Source organism: Podarcis erhardii, assembly GCF_964252035.2.
Source record: "Podarcis erhardii genome assembly, chromosome: 9".
In the NCBI taxonomy this organism is placed as follows: domain Eukaryota; kingdom Metazoa; phylum Chordata; class Lepidosauria; order Squamata; family Lacertidae; genus Podarcis; species Podarcis erhardii.
Genome location: NC_138512.1, coordinates 77,124,896 through 77,144,790, shown reverse-complemented (window position 1 = coordinate 77,144,790; position 19,895 = coordinate 77,124,896). Strand labels below are relative to the sequence as shown.

Here is a 19,895-nt window from a genome sequence, read left to right as displayed (position 1 = left end):
AATTCTCGAAAGCGGGGCTTTGCCGGCAACCTGGTCGGCTCAGAAATGTGAAATCATGGCCCTGATACGGGCTCTCGAGTTGGTAAGGGGCTTAGAGGTAACGGAATGATCAATATGGTAAGACCCCTATATTGAAGTAAGGACATGTGGCCTATGGCACATGCCATAGCCTGGAAATGTTTGATATGTCAAAAAGTAAACAAGACCAGGGCCAAAACAACTGAGAGAGGAGGGAGGCCGTTAGCAGTATGGCCTTTCCAAAGAGTGCAGGTAGATTTCACTGAACTACCCGAAAGGGGGGGGCAGAAATATTTATTGGTGTTCAAGGATCATCTCACAGGGTGGATAGAGGCTTTCCCTAGCAGGAAGGCGACGGCGCAGGTGGTTACTAAGGCTGTTCTAGAACATATCGTTCCCCGGTTTGGTATAATCGAGGCCATAGATTCAGATAGAGGCACACACTTTACCCAGAAAGTGTTACAAGAAGTGATGGTAGCCCTGGGGATTAAATGGGACCTCCACACACCATGGCATCCTGAAAGCAGTGGGAAGGTAGAAAGGGCGAATGCAGAAATTAAAAAACACTTAACTCTCCTGCTGGGTGTCTGAGGGCCCTGCTCCTCCTGCCACTCACCATCTGGCCCGGGGCGGGGCCTGACAGGCCCATAAGGACTGCTGTGCTCTGCTGCCCAGGAGGACTCTCCTGTTGGGTGTCTGAGGGCCCTGCTCCTCCTGCCACTCACCATCTGGCCCGGGGCGGGGCCTGAAGGCCCATAAGGACTGCTGGACTCTGCTGCCCAGGAGGACTCTCCTGCTGGGTGTCTGAGGGCCCTGCTCCTCCTGCCACTCACCATCTGGCCCGGGGCGGGGCCTGACAGGCCCATAAGGACTGCTGGACTCTGCTGCCCAGGAGGACTCTCCTGCTGGGTGTCTGAGGGCCCTGCTCCTCCTGCCACTCACCATCTGGCCCGGGGCGGGGCCTGAAGGCCCATAAGGACTGCTGGACTCTGCTGCCCAGGAGGACTCTCCTGCTGGGTGTCTGAGGGCCCTGCTCCTTCCTGCCACTCACCATCTGGCCCGGGGCGGGGCCTGACAGGCCCATAAGGACTGCTGGACTCTGCTGCCCAGGAGGACTCTCCTGCTGGGTGTCTGAGGGCCCTGCTCCTCCTGCCACTCACCATCTGGCCCGGGGCGGGGCCTGAAGGCCCATAAGGACTGCTGGACTCTGCTGCCCAGGAGGACTCTCCTGCTGGGTGTCTGAGGGCCCTGCTCCTCCTGCCACTCACCATCTGGCCCGGGGCGGGGCCTGAAGGCCCATAAGGACTGCTGGACTCTGCTGCCCAGGAGGACTCTCCTGCTGGGTGTCTGAGGGCCCTGCTCCTCCTGCCACTCACCATCTGGCCCGGGGCGGGGCCTGAAGGCCCATAAGGACTGCTGGACTCTGCTGCCCAGGAGGACTCTCCTGCTGGGTGTCTGAGGGCCCTGCTCCTCCTGCCACTCACCATCTGGCCCGGGGCGGGGCCTGAAGGCCCATAAGGACTGCTGGACTCTGCTGCCCAGGAGGACTCTCCTGCTGGGTGTCTGAGGGCCCTGCTCCTCCTGCCACTCACCATCTGGCCCGGGGCGGGGCCTGAAGGCCCATAAGGACTGCTGGACTCTGCTGCCCAGGAGGACTCTCCTGCTGGGTGTCTGAGGGCCCTGCTCCTTCCTGCCACTCACCATCTGGCCCGGGGCGGGGCCTGACAGGCCCATAAGGACTGCTGGACTCTGCTGCCCAGGAGGACTCTCCTGCTGGGTGTCTGAGGGCCCTGCTCCTCCTGCCACTCACCATCTGGCCCGGGGCGGGGCCTGAAGGCCCATAAGGACTGCTGTGCTCTGCTGCCCAGGAGGACTCTCCTGTTGGGTGTCTGAGGGCCCTGCTCCTCCTGCCACTCACCATCTGGCCCGGGGCGGGGCCTGACAGGCCTCACAGGGACGATTGCTGTCACTGCTGCTGCGGCCCAGGGGGATCCGGAGGGGTGCAGAGTTCCTTTTAAAATGTTTTAAAATTTTCCTTTTCCTTTTTATTTCTTTATTATTATTATTATTGTGATTATTATTATTGTATATGCAGGGGTGGGGTGGGGCTGGGATGGATGTTTAGTTGGGAATTTGTTTGATTTTGATGGATTGTAATTTTTACAGTTTTTTATTTGTATTGTTTTTTTGGGTTTCTTTTTTGTTTTGTTTTCATTGTTTTAATGCCTTACTTTGTTTTTAAGGGGAGGGGTCAGGGCTGCCGGGGAGTGGGTCCCAGCCAACAAAATGGCTGCGGCATGTTCCACAGGGGGGGATGCGTTGGGACAACCGATCTCAGTGATCTCGGGTAGGAGGAGGAGTTACGCTAAGACCAGACCATGTCATTACAGAGAAGGCAGGTTTAGTCGTTGTCTGAGGACTATCCCTGCCTCCAGGTCTGGTCCTGACCAGATGGATACTAGAATCAGCAAGGGATACCCACATGACCTGAAGGTGCTGCTGTGCAATGCCAGGTCAATGATTCATAAGACCACTGCCATCCATGACCTGATCATGGATGGAGGATTTGACCTGGCATGTGTAACAGAGACTTGGTTGAATGAAGCAGATGGGCCTGTCCTTGCCGCTGCTTGTCCACCAGGTTTCTCTTACGCACAGCAACCCAGGCCTTGTGGGCGGGGAGGGGGGGTTGCAGTGATTTTTAGGAAGTCATTAGTTTGCACCAGGCGTCCTATTGGGAAGACCCAGTTTTCTGAGTGCATGTTCTGGAAGTTGGGCAATAGGGGCAGTACAGGATTCCTTTTGGTGTACCGACCTCCCCGCTGCACCAAGGATTCCCTGCCCGAGCTGCTTCAGGTCGTGGCGGATGTTCTCCTGGAGACGCCTAGTTTGGTTGTCCTAGGGGATTTTAATATCCATGCCGACACGACCTTACAAGGGGCCGCTCGGGACTTCGTGGAAAGCATGGCCTCCATGGGGCTGTCCCTGAATAAGTTTGGCCCAACCCATAGCCGCGGACATGCCTTGGACCTGGTGTTTACCTCTACGGATGTTGGTGATCTGACACTAACTAAAAGTGAAACAAAAGAAGTGCCATGGTCAGATCACTTCCTGGTGCAACTGGACTTCTCCGCGACCCTTCCCCTCTGCAGGGAGGTGGGACCGATTCGGATGGTCCGCCCCCGCCACTTAATGGATCCAAATGGTTTCCAGAGAGTGGTAGGGGATGCTTTATCCCATGTTGATGGCCTTTCAGTTGATTCCCTGGTGGCCCGCTGGAATGTGGAGTTAACCAGGGCTATTGACTGTTTGGCTCCGAAGCGCCCTCTCCGATTGCATGGAGCCCGGAGAGCCCCGTGGTTTTCCACGGATCTGAGGGCAATGAAACAATCGTTGAGACGGCTAGAGCGCCGGTGGCGGATAACTCATTCTGAAGCTGACCGGACACAGGTTAGAGCTCAATGTCGAGCCTACCAAGTGGCGGTAGCGACGGCGAAGAAAACTTTCTTCGCCGCCTCTATTGCATCTGCAGAAAACAGCAGCAGGAGACTTTTTCAGGTGGTCCGCAATTTAGCGGAACCACCTGCTACATCGGGGCCCAGTACGGGCCACATGATCTCCTGCAATGATTTTGCAAAGTTTTTTGCAGATAAAGTCGCTCAGATTCGGGAAGAGGTAGACGCCACCGTGGGAGCAGGGCCGGGGCGGGAGAGTGCTAGAGTCCTGTCTAGTCAAATTGCATGGGATCAATTCCAATCTGTTACCACCGAGGATGTGGACAGGCTGCTTGGACGAGTGAAACCAACCACCTGTCTCCTTGATCCTTGCCCATCCTGGCTTATAAAAGCTAGCCGGGAAGGACTGGGTGATGGGCTTCGTGAGGTGGTGAATGCTTCCCTCCGTGAGGGAGCCTTCCCAGACCCACTGAAAGAGGCGGTTATCAAACCACTTCTTAAAAAACCATCTTTAGATGCGGCCACGATGGCCAACTATCGCCCAGTCTCAAATCTTCCATTCTTGGGCAAGGTGATTGAGCGAGTGGTTGCTGAACAACTCCAGGCACGCCTGGAAGAAGCGGACCATTTGGATCCCTTCCAGTCGGGATTCAGGCCTCATCATGGGACTGAAACTGCCTTGGTCGCACTGGTTGATGATCTCCGGCGGGCCAGGGACAAAGGTGAGAGCTGTTTCCTGGTTCTGCTGGATCTCTCAGCGGCGTTTGATACCATCGACCATAACATCCTCCTGGACCGTCTTGAGGGGCTGGGAGCTGGGGGCACTGTCATACAGTGGTTCCGCTCCTTCCTCCTGGGCCGTGTTCAGAAAGTGGTGGTGGGGGATGAGTGTTCAGACCCCTGGGCTCTCACTTGTGGGGTGCCTCAGGGTTCTGTCCTCTCCCCCATGCTTTTCAACATCTACATGCAGCCGCTGGGAGAGATCATCAGGGGGTTTGGGCTGGGTGTTCATCAGTATGCGGATGATACCCAGCTCTACCTCTCTTTCAAATCAGAACCAGTGAAGGCGGTGACAGTCCTGTGTGAGTGTCTGGAGGCGGTTGGAGGATGGATGGCGGCTAACAGATTGAGATTGAATCCTGACAAGACAGAAGTACTGTTTCTGGGGGACAGGAGGCGGGCAGGTGTGGAGGACTCCCTGGTCCTGAATGGGGTACCTGTGCCCCTGAAGGACCAGGTGTGCAGCCTGGGAGTCATTTTGGACTCACAGCTGTCCATGGAGGCACAAGTTAAATCCGTGTCCAGGGCAGCTGTGTACCAGCTCCATCTGGTACGCAGGCTGAGACCCTATCTGCCTGTGGACTGCCTCGCCAGAGTGGTGCATGCTCTGGTTATCTCCCGCTTGGACTACTGCAATGCACTCTACGTGGGGCTACCTTTGAAGGTGACCCGGAAACTACAACTAATCCAGAACGCAGCAGCCAGACTGGTGACAGGGAGCGGCCGCCGAGACCATATAACACCGGTCTTGAAAGACCTACATTGGCTCCCAGTACGTTTCCGAGCACAATTCAAAGTGTTGGTGCTGACCTTTAAAGCCCTAAACGGCCTCGGTCCAGTATACCTGAAGGAGCGTCTCCACCCCCATCATTCTACCCGGACACTGAGGTCCAGCACCGAGGGCCTTCTGGCGGTTCCCTCACTGCGAGAAGTCAAGTTACAGGGAACCAGGCAGAGGGCCTTCTCGGTAGTGGCGCCCTCCCTGTGGAATGCCCTCCCACCAGATGTCAAAGAGAACAACAACTACCAGACTTTTAGAAGACATCTGAAGGCAGCCCTGTTTAGGGATGCTTTTAATGTTTGATGTATCATAGTATTTTAATATTCTTTTGGAAGCCGCCCAGAGTGGCTGGGGAGGCCCAGCCAGATGGGCGGGGTATAAATAATAAATTATTATTATTATAAATTATTATTAACTAAATTATACTTGGAAAATGGGCTACCCTGGACGAAAAACCTTCCCCTGGCTTTGTTAAGAATACGAATAGCACCAAGAAAGGACCTGGGACTCTCCCCCTTCGAATTGGTGATGGGAAGACCATACCTAGCCCAGCTGGGTCAGCCCCTGGTAGAATTTAAAGATTTGTTCCTAAGAAAATATTTGCGGTCACTCTCCCAGTCTTTGTTGTCTCTTCATAGACGTGGCGTTTTGGTCCAGCGTCCTCCACTATTGGAACATCAGCACACATTTCAGCCTGGTGACCGGGTCCTGATAAAAGCGTGGAAGGCGGAGAAGCTACAACCTGCTTGGGAAGGTCCGTTCCAGGTACTGCTTACCACCGAATCTGCAGTAAGGACCAGAGAGCACGGGTGGACGCACTATCATAGGGTCAAGAAAGCTCCGCAAGATTGGAGGGTATCTGTTGATTCAGACAACGCACTAAAGGTGACGCTTACCAATCAGGGAACCAGGAACCAGAGAGGACTCAAACGCTGACCTTAATGTGCCTATTCTGTGATTGCAAGTGCTTCTATGAATGTTGTTGTTGTGCCCATTGTGAGTGTTGTGTACTATGCGTGCATTGTACAAGGTTATGTAACATAATCTTCATAGAGGACATAATTATCCAATATTGTACAATCACCTTAGAAGGAGAGGTCCATTGTAGTCTGACTAGAACCCCTACAGTGGTGCAAGCAGTGGACCAATTAAGACAGAAACAATGACAAGGGAGGGAGTAAAGAAAGTAGTGATGGGAATTGGCCTGTTGATCATGTTAAGGGGTGTCACGGCCAAAGAAATTCAGAATTGTGACCAGTGCATCCAGACTACTAAGACTGGGACTATGATTACACGAACTCTAATGTATTACAACGTTGCTCTAGAATGTGTGAAAAAAATTAGATCCCTGTGTCCATAATCAGACCCAATATTTTAGATGCAAAACTAGAGAAAATAAGACAGAATGTTACGAGCCCCTAGCAGTGGGACCCATTACGTCCAGCATATATGGATATGGATATAAAGGGGGAACAGCAAACAAAGCAAGCGAGAGAGCGTCCATGTTTTCCCTAGCACAAACTAGGCAGGGATATATAGCCCATAACTCCACCAGGGGCACAGCGAAGATACATGTTTGCTTTGATGCGTGCATTGCCATCGCCAAGGGGCAAGGGCCTAACAATCAAGCTGGAGTCACCCGTGGATCATTAAGCTGGGAGAGATCCTATCTCCAAAAGAATAAGTACCTGTCCCAGCAGGTTGCCGGTTTTAATGTAGGGGCCACTCGGACGACAAATTATTGGTATACCGGTGAGGTGGAAGGGACACCCCCATATCGGGGCCCAGAGGGGATCAATATCACCAAGGGGGCGGCTTTAACGGCCTGTATTTCGGGGAAATGCAACCCTGTATGTTTATGGGCTAAGGAACGTCCTTCCGCTAGCCCCAAATATATTCATTTTGGTTTGGGGATAGATGGAACCGGAAGGGATCCTTATGGGTATCTGATCATAAAAATACATACCACAAAAGTTAGCAAAAAGCTCATTTCAGTATATGAGAGCTTCGAGGAAGAAATACAGCAGTTAAACAACTTACCCCTACCCCCAAGAGCCCATAACATGTTTTTAAGCCTGGCTGAGACCATCGCCAAAGAGTTAACTGTGAGGAATTGTTTCGTGTGTGGAGGAACAAACATGGGAGACCAATGGCCTTGGGTGGCTCACGAGGTAAATTACACTGAGGTCTGGAGAAATGAAAAGAAATACACATACTATCATCCAGGCAATGAGATACGAACCCATACCGACAAATGAGGAGGAGAGAAATCACTGGGAGCAGCTATGTGAGTTTGAGGCAAGGTATAAAAGAGAGGGGGGATTGTGAGATTAAGAAATAAAGAAAAATTACAAGCAAGGGTGTGCCTCAAACTCAGTCTGGAAAGTCCCCATGAACTGCGTACACAGGATAAAGAAATCCAAGGGGCATAGGCCCATATCTGATAATAGATGAAGTGGTTAGTGTAGAGTGGACAATGTATTAGAAATGTGTTGAACTCTGATAAGTAGATTGTAAGCCAAGCCTCTGAGAGAGGGGCGGCAGCTGTAGGGATAAAACTGCTGCGCTTACGCCTGATCGAGGCTCTTCGTATCTACGGGTACGGAGGGTCCGCCTTTGCAAACGCGACTAATAAAAGGGTTAACCTTATATTGAAGTCCTTTGTCTGTTTGTTTCCACGAACGACTTCTCACAAGGTCAGCACCAATACTTTGAATTGTGCTCGGAAACGTACTGGGAGCCAATGTAGGTCTTTCAAGACCAATGTTATATGGTCTCGGCGGCCGCTCCCAGTCACCAGTCTAGCTGCCACATTCTGGATTAGTTGTAGTTTCCGGGTCACCTTCAAAGGTAGCCCCACGTAGAGCACATTGCAGTATAAATTTATTATTTATACCCCGCCCATCTGGCTGGGCTTCCCCAGCCACCCTGGGCAGCTTCCAACAAAATATTAAAATACAGTAATGCATCAAACATGAAAAGCTTCCCTAAACAGGCCCCCAAAAGATGGCCATGCAAACTGAGGGCAATTTCAGGCATGGCAAGATGCACTCGCTGAAATCTCCTCTTCTATACAACCATTAAAAAGGTCCAGTGGTCCCATCCACTTTTGCAGTCGGGTGCCATGCATATCCCACTTTCCCCGAGAAACGGCCAAAGCATCCCCGCCGCATCCGCCCCCCCCCCCCCCCGTAATTCTAAGGTGTCATAACCCAAAAATGTTCATAAATACACAGAGTGGGCGCGCACACACGGGTACATAAACGATATTCTGACCCAGAGATGGAAAGAAGATAAAGTCCCTACCAGAGAAGAATGGCAAATTGAATTATTGGACTATGCTGAAATGGCAAAACTGACCAGAAGACCAAAACCTCAATAAGGAATAGGAGAAATTTATAATTTATCTTGGAGACCAACTGTAAACAGATGGAATTTTTTTGATTAGAGTAGCCTCTGCTTTTAATTTTGCAGTCTCCTTAGCTTACTTAGTGGATTGTGCAAACCACTTTTCTGAACAGTGCTTTTGGTAGGGCAGGGGGCACTGAGGATGAGTTTATTGCAACCGAAGGGAACCGCTGGGCTTGGTAGTGTTTTCATGTCTGTTTGGACAAGATACCAGAGTTTGCACTTTTTAAAAACCCGCAGGACCCTGGGCACCTATCCAGCCCAACAGCAGCCTGTCTGCAATGAAACTAAGCCCTGGACAAGCCCAGACTTGTCTGATGGGTGTCTGTATCCCTAGACCACCTTAAACAATTATTATTTTTTTATACTGCAAGTACTTCCAGAGAGAGTTTCCACTCTCAGTGCCCTTCCCAATACAATCCCCAGTCCAGATTTTAAATCAGTGTCCCCAACGTGGCACCCGGAATATTGGCTAATCAGGTTATTACTCACCAATGTGAAATTAAATCCCTGCTAAGAATTTCCCCATGCAAATTTTCCCGATTGCATTTTTTTAAAGGGAGGGCTGTTTTAAGCCCCCAGCCACAGCTGGAATTTATCCCTGTCCAGTAGAAGCACAGGATGTCTTTTATTACTTACTTATTCCTAAAACAAATATTTATGTACCGCTGTATCATAAAGATACATCGCAGCAGTTTGCAACAATAAATAAATACAAAATCAAAAAAGGTTAGCAAAAAAAGTTAAAAGCAGAAATAAATTAAGAATGAAGATCAATAGACAACGGTGGGGGATGATGTATTCATACTTTCCGACCAGGGTTTCCCAAACTTGAGTCTCCAGCTGTTGTGGACTACAATTCCCATCATCCCTGACACTTGGTCCTGGGGAAAAGTGACAAGTCGGGTGCCGCAGGGGTCTGTCCTGGGCTTGGATGAAGGACTAAGTATTATGAGGAACGATTGAAGGAGCTAGGAATGTTTAGCTTGGAAAAGAGGAGACTGAGAGGAGACAAGATAGCCATCTTCAGATATCGGAAGGGCTGCCACATGCCAGAAACTTCAAACTCTGCAATTCTATGATCCAACCTGAGGTTGAAACAAAGGGATCCAAGGTCGCTGAGCCAATCGAACAGACATGAAGTCAGTGCCAATCAGCAGACAGACAGTAAATGCTAACCTTTTTAATTTTTAAAAAAATAGTAATGATTTTTATTAGTTTTATTTAAGCCTCTTATTGATCATTTTGTTGTTTTGTCTTTCTTTGTAAACCACTCTGCGGGTTGATTTTTTTCTTACAACCAAGCACTGTGTGCCTTTTATGAAATAAATACTACAGTGGTACCTTGATTCTCAAACTTAAGCCGTTCTAGAAGCCTGTTCCAAAACCAAGGCGTGCTTTCCCATAGAAAGTAACGCAAAATGGATTGATCCATCCGAGACTTCTAATAACAACCCCCAAAACAGCAATTTAACATGAATTTTACTATCTAACGAGACCTCTGAGCCATAAAATGAAAGCAATAAACAATGTACTGCAGTCACATAATCAATCAATCAGTAGCTGAACTGGGTTCCACACAGTCACAAAAACAAAACAAAAAAGAGCCGCAAAAACAAAAACGCAAAATAAATTGCAAAAACAGACCTCAGCGTAACACTCAAAACAGAAGTGTGGCACTCAAACTGGAAGTGTAAGACTCAGAATGGAGCATGTTCGAAAGTTGTTTGAATACCAAGGCATTTGAGAACTAAGGTACCACTATACTGTTTCAAACATATTAAGCCACCCTTAGCTTAGTGATTGCATGCTAATCAGCAGTGCCAGAATGTTTTCCACAACAAATATCACTTCTTTAACCACCTTGTTTTTGTTGATAAAACATTTAATAAAATTGAAATCATAAATGTATTTTTGTTCTCCCTGTTCAATTTAGCTGTTGGCTAACTAAAGGACATGTATATTTGCCATCTCTGAAATAATATACACTATTTGAAACACTATTTGAATGTGGCACTCAAAACGGAGCACGTTTGACTTCCAAAAAAAGTTCGCAAACTGGAACACTTACTTCTGAGTTTGCCATGTTTGGGTTCCAAGTTATTTGAGTACCAAGGCGTTTGAGAACCAAAGTACCGCTGTATTTACTGTATTGGAAACACACTATAAGATGGATTGTAATTCCAAGAGGCGTAGCTGGCCTGGCACAGTAAATTCTTCCTGCCACTGTTAAATGTGGGTTGTTAGAGAAGCAGACCCCCCCCCCCACCTCTCTCTCTCAGGCCTGACAGTTGTTTATATTTGCTAGGTTCAAATTCCTAACAGGAGCTGCTCGTACCTGCTGCATTCCAGAGGCATAACACAGTTGTGAATTATTGGCAGGACTGCAGAGTTAAAAGTATTGTTGGCACGCAGCCCAGACCACGAGACCTGAATGCAGCGATTCACCAACTTGGGTCCCAAGCTGTTGTTAAACTACAGCTCCCATCATCCCTAGCTAGCAGGTCAGGGATGATGGGAGTTGTAGTCCAACAACAGCTGGGGACCCAAGCTGGAGAAACACTGTCTTGGTTATTAATTTGCCAATTGGTTTTAGCAACCACCTCATGCATGTAAACCCCTAGAATTTGAACCCAACTTTGGGGCTTCAACGCAGATTGGGAGTGGCACTGGTGCTGCCTATCTCATTGTCTAGGGACACGGGTGGCGCTGTGGGTTAAAGCACAGAGCCTGGGGCTTGCCGATCAGAAGGTTGACGGTTCAAATCCCCGCAACGGGGTGAGCTCCCGTTGCTCAGTCCCTGCTCCAGTAAAGCGAGATGAGCATCACAACCCCAGAGTCGTCCGCAACTAGGCATAACGGTCAGAGGTCCCTTTACCTTTTAACTCATTGTCTAGACTGGCATCATTTTGCAATACATTTATCTGTACACTGCTTAGTTATCCAAATAGCTTCCAGACTGTCTAGGCGCATAAATCCAACTATTTTTTTAAAAAAATAGCCATGCATAATTGAAACACACAACAAACATAGAAACATTAAAACAAAAACATGTACACTGGTACCTTGGGTACCACTTAATTTGTTCCGTGGGTCCGTTCTTAACCTGAAGCACCACTTTAGCTAATGGGGCCTCCCGCTGCCGCCGCGCTGCTGAAGCATGATTTCTGTTCTTATTATCCTGAAGCAAAGTTCTTAACCCGAGGTAATATTTCTGGGTTAGCGGAGTCTGTAACCTGAAGCATATGTAACCCGAGGTACCACTGTACGGTCGTACCTTGGATCTCGAACGGCTTAGTTGCTGAACGTTTCAGCTCCCGTTACAATCAAAACCGGGAAGTGAATGTTCTAGTTTTTGAACATTTATTTTGGAACCTGAACATCTAACGGTTCCTGCAGCTAACTGGAAGCTGCACTTTGGTTTCCGAACTTTTCGGAAGTCGAACGGACTTCCGGAACTGATTCCGTCCGACTTGCAAGGTACGACTGTATTCTAAATGGTCAACAGGCAAGTCCATTAACAAGAGCACATCAGTTAAAACAGTCAAAACAGCAACTAAGGCAATTGAAATGGAGACAGGAGATAAAGGCATGGTTGACCGTGCAGGGCAGGTGGGTTTTGGTTTAGCGAAACCAGCCTCCTCGTGGCCAAGTTGGGACCCCTTCTAGGTCTAATTCAGCTGGCAGGCTGGAAGTTCACAGCCCCTGGTCCAGCTCTACGATCTTGGGTAGTCTCCTCCTGGGTAAGGCTCTCCGCTACCCGAAAGCTCAGGTAGAAGAGTTTGGATTTGATATCCCGCTTTATCACTACCCTAGGGAGTCTCAATGCGGCTAACATTCTCCTTTCCCTTCCTCCCCCACAACAAACACTCTGTGAGGCGAGTGGGGCTGAGAGACTTCAAAGAAGTGTGACTGGCCCAAGGTCACCCAGCAGCTGCATGTGGAGGAGCGGAGATGCAAACCCGGTTCACCAGATTACGAGTCCACCGCTCTTAACCACTACACCATACTGGCAGGTAGCCACTGCTAGAAGGAGCAGAGATGATTGAGCAATATGCCCCCCCCCCAAGGATCGCCAAAATGACACAAGGTGTCCGGAATACCCCACAAGGGGAAAGGAGCAATTTTTCTTATAACACAAGTTTGCCCATGAACATCCAGGCTCACCACCCCTTGGGTTGACATCGATCTAAGTGCAAACTTGTGTTATAAGAAAAACTGCTCCTTCTCCCTTATGGCAGGCATAGGCAAACTCGGCCCTCCAGATGTTTTCGGCCTACAATTCCTATGATCCCTAGCTAACAGGACCAGTGGTCAGGGATGATGGGAACTGTAGTCCCAAAACATCTGGAGGGCTGAGTTTGCCTATGCCTGCCTTATGGGGTATTCCGGAGCCCACACAGAGTCCTTATATGGGTTCCCTATTGGTAGGAGCAAACAGAAGCCAACCAGAATACAGTGGTACCTCGGTTTAAGAACTTAATTTGTTCTGGAGGTCCGTTCTTAACCTGAAACTATTCTTAACCTGAGGTACCACTTTAGCTAATGGGCTTCCCGCTGCTGCTGCGCCGCTGCTGAGCGATTTCTGTTCTCATCCTGAAGCAATGTTCTTAACCTGAGGTACTATTTCTGAGTTAGCGGAGTCTGTAACCTGAAGCGTATGTAACCCGAGGTACCACTGTATATTGAGAAGCAAGGTGGCTAGTAAGCCTGATCTTTATTCAAGGAACTGTTTCAACAGGGTCCCCCCTCACCACATGCAGGAGGAAGAAGAACCCTGAACAATGGTGCGCAAGCTCTTATATAGACTTTTGAAACTGCCCACCCTGTAGCCCAAGACCACCCTCAAAACATCATGCATACACCACAGAAGGAGGCGGTCTACAGCAGAAATCCTGCCTGCCAGGATACCTGATAATGGTCACTGATTGCTCTACCTGGGAAGCCTGGCCATTCTTTTGTGATGGTTAATACTTTAGTTCCTGAATCCAGGTCACAAGCTCACCCTATTCATACACAAATACGTCCTTAAGGCAGGATTTGCAAGCATAAAGACAATGGGAAGGCTTTCCCCATTTGCCTCCCTGACTGTAGAGGAATATCTGAGGTCATTGGGAGAGTCAAAATGGCTCCAGGATTGCTCTCCTGTACTATTTCAGACACATGGTTCATGCATTTAGATATGTGTGCGTTTATGAACATTTATTCTATATTTGATACCTTAAAATTCTCAAAACACTTGGAGCAACAAACCCTCCAGATTGAGCCATCAATGGAGAGACAAAGAATGCGATGAAGTCGACTTTAAAGATGTTTCACTCCATTGTTATGTCACCATCAGGAAAGAAGCAGACTCATGTTCTGCTGTAATGCACAGGTAGAGGGAATGGGGAAGCATTTTTATTTATTTTTTTGCAAAAAGCAAGTTGGGTGGGGGGGAATGTGGGACTGAACGAACAGGTGAAGAGTCAAATCCTTAACAAATCAGACCAGCAGCGTCGAGGGATACAAGCTCAATCGCCTCTTGTTTTGCAAAGCCGGAATCCAAAACCGTTATCTGCCTTAAAGGCAGAGTTTAACACCCACGCTCCTCCGCAGAGTGTCTCATCTGCAGAGGGCAGCAACCACAACAGCAGACAAAACTGAAAACTTCCGGGACCAAAAATACGTACCAGAACAAAAGCCAAGTGTTTATTCGGCTCTAGGACTGCCGAGTGCTTTTTAACACTAGAAATTTGCTGACGATAGGGGTTTAGCAGCAAAGCAGCCAAGATCACGAAGGAAACAATCTTGAATAATTTGATTAAAAAGGGAAACAAACAGATGCCCAAGGATCGCTCTAAACCGTTGGGGGTTTTTTGAGGGGGAGAGATAATTGGCATTAAACCTGCCAAACATGGCTCATTGTTTAAGCAAGCCTAAAGAGGTGCAGATTTTTGGAATAAATGAATGACTGAATAAATAAATAAATCCTGACTTCACATGTACGCTGATGGCTCCCAGTTGTCAGCAAATGACCAGCAAAAGGAACTTGGGGATATATTATGGTGGGCAGATGAATGACACTGTTAGCCCAGTTTATAGCAGCTGTGAAAAAGGTTACTGGTCATTAGTAAAAGGAACCGAAAGCAAACATTGCAAACAATATTGCAATGCAAATATATAGCTCCACCACGTATGGGATACTGTTCAATGCTCGCTGATCTTCAAAAGGGGTGTAGTAAAGTTAGAAATGGACAGAAACTCCTGTAAGGAAAAATGGCAATATTTGGGGGCTTTCTAGTTTAGAGAAAAGGCAGGTAAAGATGTATAAGACACAGGTATATAAGATTATGCATGAGGATAGACAGATCCACCTGTGACTTCCGTCTGAAACACATTCCCAGAAAACTTACATTATTAATTTCATAAAAAATTATGCAATGCCTGACTGTAAAAAACAAAAACCTCAAAGCAGTTCACAAGAAAAGATTAAACAATTTAAATTATCCCTAAGAAACAATGACTTAAGTCGTCCAAAAAGCTAAAATAACATTAACCTAAAGACAGATCAACTTTCCAAACATCTGTGACCTCTGGCTTATTCCCCTCAATCCTTTGCTGGAGATGCTGTATTTGCCTACCTCTCCTCCTCCAATCCTCTAACTCTTTCTTTTAAAACAGGTTATTTATTGTTTTATTCTTTTCATGAGCAGCTTTGAGGCTTTGTTCCAATTGATCCGCATATAAATCCCGAGAAATAAATAATATAAATGTGCTTTCGGTTGCAGGCGCCTTGAGGGCAGGGACTTAGTAGTTCTGTGCCTCTCTCTGCAAAGCACTGCATGCCCCTCACCCCAGCGCTGAAATATAAATACTTCTTTAGCATGCTTAGCAGAGAAGTTGGGTTCGTCCAAAACTAACTTTTGGTTTCAATCAGAATTACAGAAATAAGGAATTCGGAAGCCTTTTGTTCAACAGTCATGGCAAGGTTAAAAGAAAAACGCAGAAAGGTAGAGGCACTCAAGGAAATTGCAACCAAAAGGAGGAAACAAGGAGCTACTGAAGGCTCAAAAACCACAGACCCAAACAACCAGTACACAACTAAACCATAAGCTCTCTTGGAGGACCTCCACAGTAAGGGATGTGAGGAAAGAAAAGTTTTCAAGCCCTTTTTTGCAAAAGCTGTCACGCAGCTGTAAATGACACAGTAGCTCTTACCATAATAATAATTGAATCATAGAATTGCAGAGCTAGTGGGGACCCCAAAGGTCCTCTAGACCAACCCACTGCAAAGCAGGGGTCTCAGCTAAAGCATCCAGGGCAGATGGCCACCCAACCTCTGCTCAAAAACCTCCAAGGAAGGGGTCTTGCCAAACACAAGGTGGTTCTTTTAAAATGAGATTCGGAAGCAATACAAAGCACAAGTGAGCGAGATGATTAAAGATTTTACTGTACAGTCACACCTCATGTTACGTCTGCTTCATGTTTAGAAGACATCTGAAGGCAGCCCTGTTTAGGGAAGCTTTTAATGTTTAATGTATCACAGTATTTTAATATTCTTTTGGAAGCCGCCCAGAGTGGCTGGGGAAACCCAGCCAGATGGGCAGAGTATAAATAATAAATTATTATTATTATTATTATTATTGTTGTTGTTGTTGTTGTTGTTGTTGTTGTGTTACGTTCTTTCAGGTTACGTCCCGCAGCGACCCGGAAGTACCGGAAAGGGTTACTTCCGGGTTTCGCCGCTCGCGCATGCGCAGAAGCGGCGAATTGCAACCCACACATGTGCAGACACGCCGCTGCGGGTTGTGCTCTTTTCATGTTGCAAACCGGCCCGTTCGCAACCAGAGGTACCACTGTACTTAATTCATTCCGGAGGTCCGTTCTTAACCTGAAACTGTTCTTAACCTGAAGCACCACTTTAGCTAATGGGGCCTCCCGCTGCTGTCATGCAATTTCTGTTCTCATCCTGAAGCAAAGTTCTTAACCTGAAGCACTATTTCTGGGTTAGCGGAGTCTGTTACCTGAAGCGTATGTAACCAGAGGTACCACTGTATTCTAAACAGCAAGGAAATAGTCATAGCAAGCAAGCACTTCAATTTGCCATTTGGAAGCCCTCAAAAAGCGGCAAAGTTTGCCACAGTTTGCAAGGCCCTGTGGTGTTGGGTTGAAATAAACGACAGACGAGTGGTGGGTGTCATATGGGAGGCATCTCTCGAGCATGTCTCGGGGAGTCCCTTTTATTGAATATTACAGCATTGCCACATATGTGCTTTGTTGCTGATTGGTTAACACAAATACAATACAAGGGTTGCATACAGGCATTAATCATCAATAGACCAAAGGCTGGGAAAGGGAACACAGAATTGGACAGGCATGAAAACCTCCTTGTTAAACTATTGCTAGTGATTGATATAGCAAGACTTAAACTATTACTAGTGATTAATATATAGCATTCATCCGTAGATGTGGTCAACCAAGCACTAAGAACAGGTCAGGATGCGATGTCTCATGAACTCAATGTGAACTGAACATTCTAGGGTGATGAAGGAATGTCTCAGCTTAAAATGGTTTAGCCAGAGTCATGTGTAGAAGCAAGACTTCCCATCACTGTGGCCAGATCAGTCCTTGCATGAGCTTTTCCCAATTCTGCCCCAAACCATCCGATTTATAGATAGCTAGCCTGTGTGGCCAGCCCCACTGGCTACGTGCAGATGATCATTCATTACTGGCTACGTGCAGATTATTCCTTAGCCGCCCCCTCCCAATGCCTTACTTTCTCAAAACAATGTCCAACATCAAAGAAGGTAACCAGCACTATCACTTTCTCCCAACTAATTAGGACATTAAAAGCTGTTCTTCATGCCGTCAAAGAAGTCACAAGAACTTAACAAGAGACAGGGAGCGGAAAGGAACAGAGGCAGGGAGCGTAACCATGTCAGATCACTAACAATTTATCTTCCAGATAGATTGCCCATACAGAAGGAGAGTTGGATATTTGGCTATACCGTGGTACCTCTGGTTGTGAACGGGATCCGTTCCGGAGCCCCGTTCGCAACATGAAAGGAATGCAACCTGCGTCTGCACCCGCGCGGGTCGCAATTCGCCGCTTCTGCGCATGATCTCATTTTGCACATCTGTGCAAGCACGAGAGGCGAAAACTGGAAGCAACACTTTCCCTGATCAGTCTAAAATTCAAATTAAAGGCCAGGCAGAATAGCTCTGTCTTACAGGCCCAAAAGAATGAGGTTAAATCCTGCAGGGCCCTGGTCTCATGGGACAGAGCATTCCACCAGGTTGGAGCCATCACTGAAAAGGCCCTGACCCTGGTGGAGGATAGTCTGACTTCCTTAGGGCCCGGGACCTCAAACTATGGTTATTCATGGACCTTAAGGACCTCTGGGGGGCAGACCAGGAGAGGCAGTCCCGTAGATACGAGGGCCCCCTAAGCCACAAAGGGCAAGACCAGCACCTTGAACCTGACCCTATACTCCACTGGGAGCCAGTGTAACTGGTAAAGCGCTGGGTGAATATGCTCCTGATGCTCCCATGGCAGGGACCCCGTGAGGAGTCTCACTGTTTAGGGAAGCTTTTAATGTTTGATGTATTGCAGTATTTTAATATTTTTTGGGAAGCCACCCAGAGTGGCTGGGGAAGCCCAGCCAGATGAGCGGGGTATAAATAATAAATTGTTATTGTTATTATTATTATTCTGCACCTGCTGGAGTTTGTGCGACAGTTTCAGGGGCAGCCCCGCGTAGAGCGAATTACAGTAGTCAAGCCTGGAGGTGACCATCCCATGGATCACTGTGGCCAGGGGGCGGGAAAGGTAGGGAGGCAGTAAGGTATGTTGTAAGGACGCAGAACAGTTCAGCATCATCAGCAAACTTGGCCACCTCACTGCTCACTAGGAACTCTGCATCGTTTCAGAGCAAATTTAAACGCACAACGCCCCCCCCCCCAAACCGTGGGAAAACGCTGTCTCCCTCCGCCTGAAAGCGAGATGGGCGCCGCACCCCATAGTCGCCTTTGACTGGACTTAACCGTCCACTGCTCCTTTACCTTTTCTACCTTTTAAGACATCTCTCCATTTGGAAAGCTGTTCGTTTGTTCCTACCATTTCCTTCCTGCAACTTCACCAATTTCTGGTCCCAAAGAGGACCTCTCCTCTGGCCTTCGCAGCATTTGCCCCGCGTAGTTCCTCTGCTCTTAAATTTCGCAAACCCCGTCCCGCAAAACCACCGCTTTTCCAACCCACAACGTCCTTTTTCCCATCTCCAAATAAGAGAACTCGCTTGCCGCAATGCTTCGGGAGTCGCCTGGGCATGTTTCGGACACAGCCCGCCTACGACCTCCTTGAAAGCCAAAACGCGAACCCCACAAGGCTAGACCAGCTCCTGCCATGTCCCCTTGGATGCGCAGAACAGACCTAGGCAGCCATCCCGAGCGGCGGCCGCTCCAGTCTCAGGGAGTTCCAGAGTCGCCCTCGGAAAGTGGCGGCAGGGGTTGGACTATGGGGGTCCCTTCCAACGCTACCATTCTCTCGTTCTACAGGTCCCGAGGCCGCTCTCCCCGGGACGGAACCCCCCTTCCCTTTGGCCACCCTGCGCGTCCACGGCCCGGAGCGCGACACTCGAACCCAGAGCTCTGCAGCGCCCAGCTCGCCCCGGCCAAGACGACGCCTCCCCGCCAAGCCCTTCTCACCACTCACAGGCTGCCTGCCCGAGTTGGCAGGAGGCGCTCCAGCAGGGACAAGAGCGCGCGTCCGCACGCAGGCAGGCAGCAGCAGCAGCACGCCCCCCGCCCGGTGCGCCCAAGCCCCGCAGGCGGACAGAGAGAGATGCGCCCGGGAGCCGCAGGAGGAGAACTTTTCCCCGAGGAAGACGAGCAAAGCGCCAAGCCGCCCCTCCATTCACTCCCCGAGACGCCACTCCGGGCCAGCCCCAGCTGGATTGGACGGTCTGAGGGCCAGGGAGGCGAGGACTTCGGAGGTCGGTCCCCTTTCCATGCAGCTCCGCAAACTTCGCGGAGTTTTCCTGCAAAGCGCGCAAAACGAAAAAGCAACGCGTGGGAAGCAGGTGCGCGCTCTTACTTTCCGTTTGGAGATGCTCCTGGAGAGCTCTGGGCACTTTGGGAATTTCCAGCAACTGGTGCCCGCTTTCAGCAAAGCCTTTCCCAGCCACTGTTTGTTCCCGCCTTTAAAGAAAACAAAAGCAAGTCAGAAATCCGGGAGGTTTTTGCCTCAGCAAAGGGAAAGGAAACCGAAAGCGGAGAGAGGCTCCTGCTGCGTTTCCATAGTTTTGCCCAATCCGGACTCGGCCAGATCTGAGTCATCCTATGAAAGCAGAGACGCGACTGGATGCAGCTCTCCCCGACAGAGAGAAAGAAGAATCCCTCTTAGGATATTCCCGTGGATTTTACGCAGTGCCCTGTCTGTCCGGAATGATTCTTTGCAGGGGGTTTCTAAGGGG

General features: G+C 48.9%; 1 protein-coding gene across 6 annotated transcripts in view; it reads right to left on the bottom strand.

Annotated features, from left to right (window-relative positions):
- The window catches only part of LOC309350175 (PC-esterase domain-containing protein 1A-like), a 52,105-nt gene that overhangs the window by 24,570 nt on the left and 7,640 nt on the right, over positions 1-19,895 (bottom strand). For 2 of the 6 annotated variants that reach the window (XM_081876935.1, XM_081876931.1), the window contains exon 2: positions 19,517-19,620. The exons of 1 other annotated variant lie outside the window; for it this stretch is intronic. Coding sequence is in view for 3 of the 5 variants with exons in the window: in XM_081876931.1 (XP_081733057.1) it covers positions 19,517-19,620 (104 nt within the window). In the remaining 2 variants the exon portion in view is untranslated. Of the gene's footprint in view, positions 1-10,780; positions 10,805-18,541; positions 18,563-19,128; positions 19,492-19,516; positions 19,621-19,895 lie in introns of those variants that run through there. 3 more of the 6 variants (XM_081876936.1, XM_081876934.1, XM_081876933.1) reach the window with 3 other exon arrangements.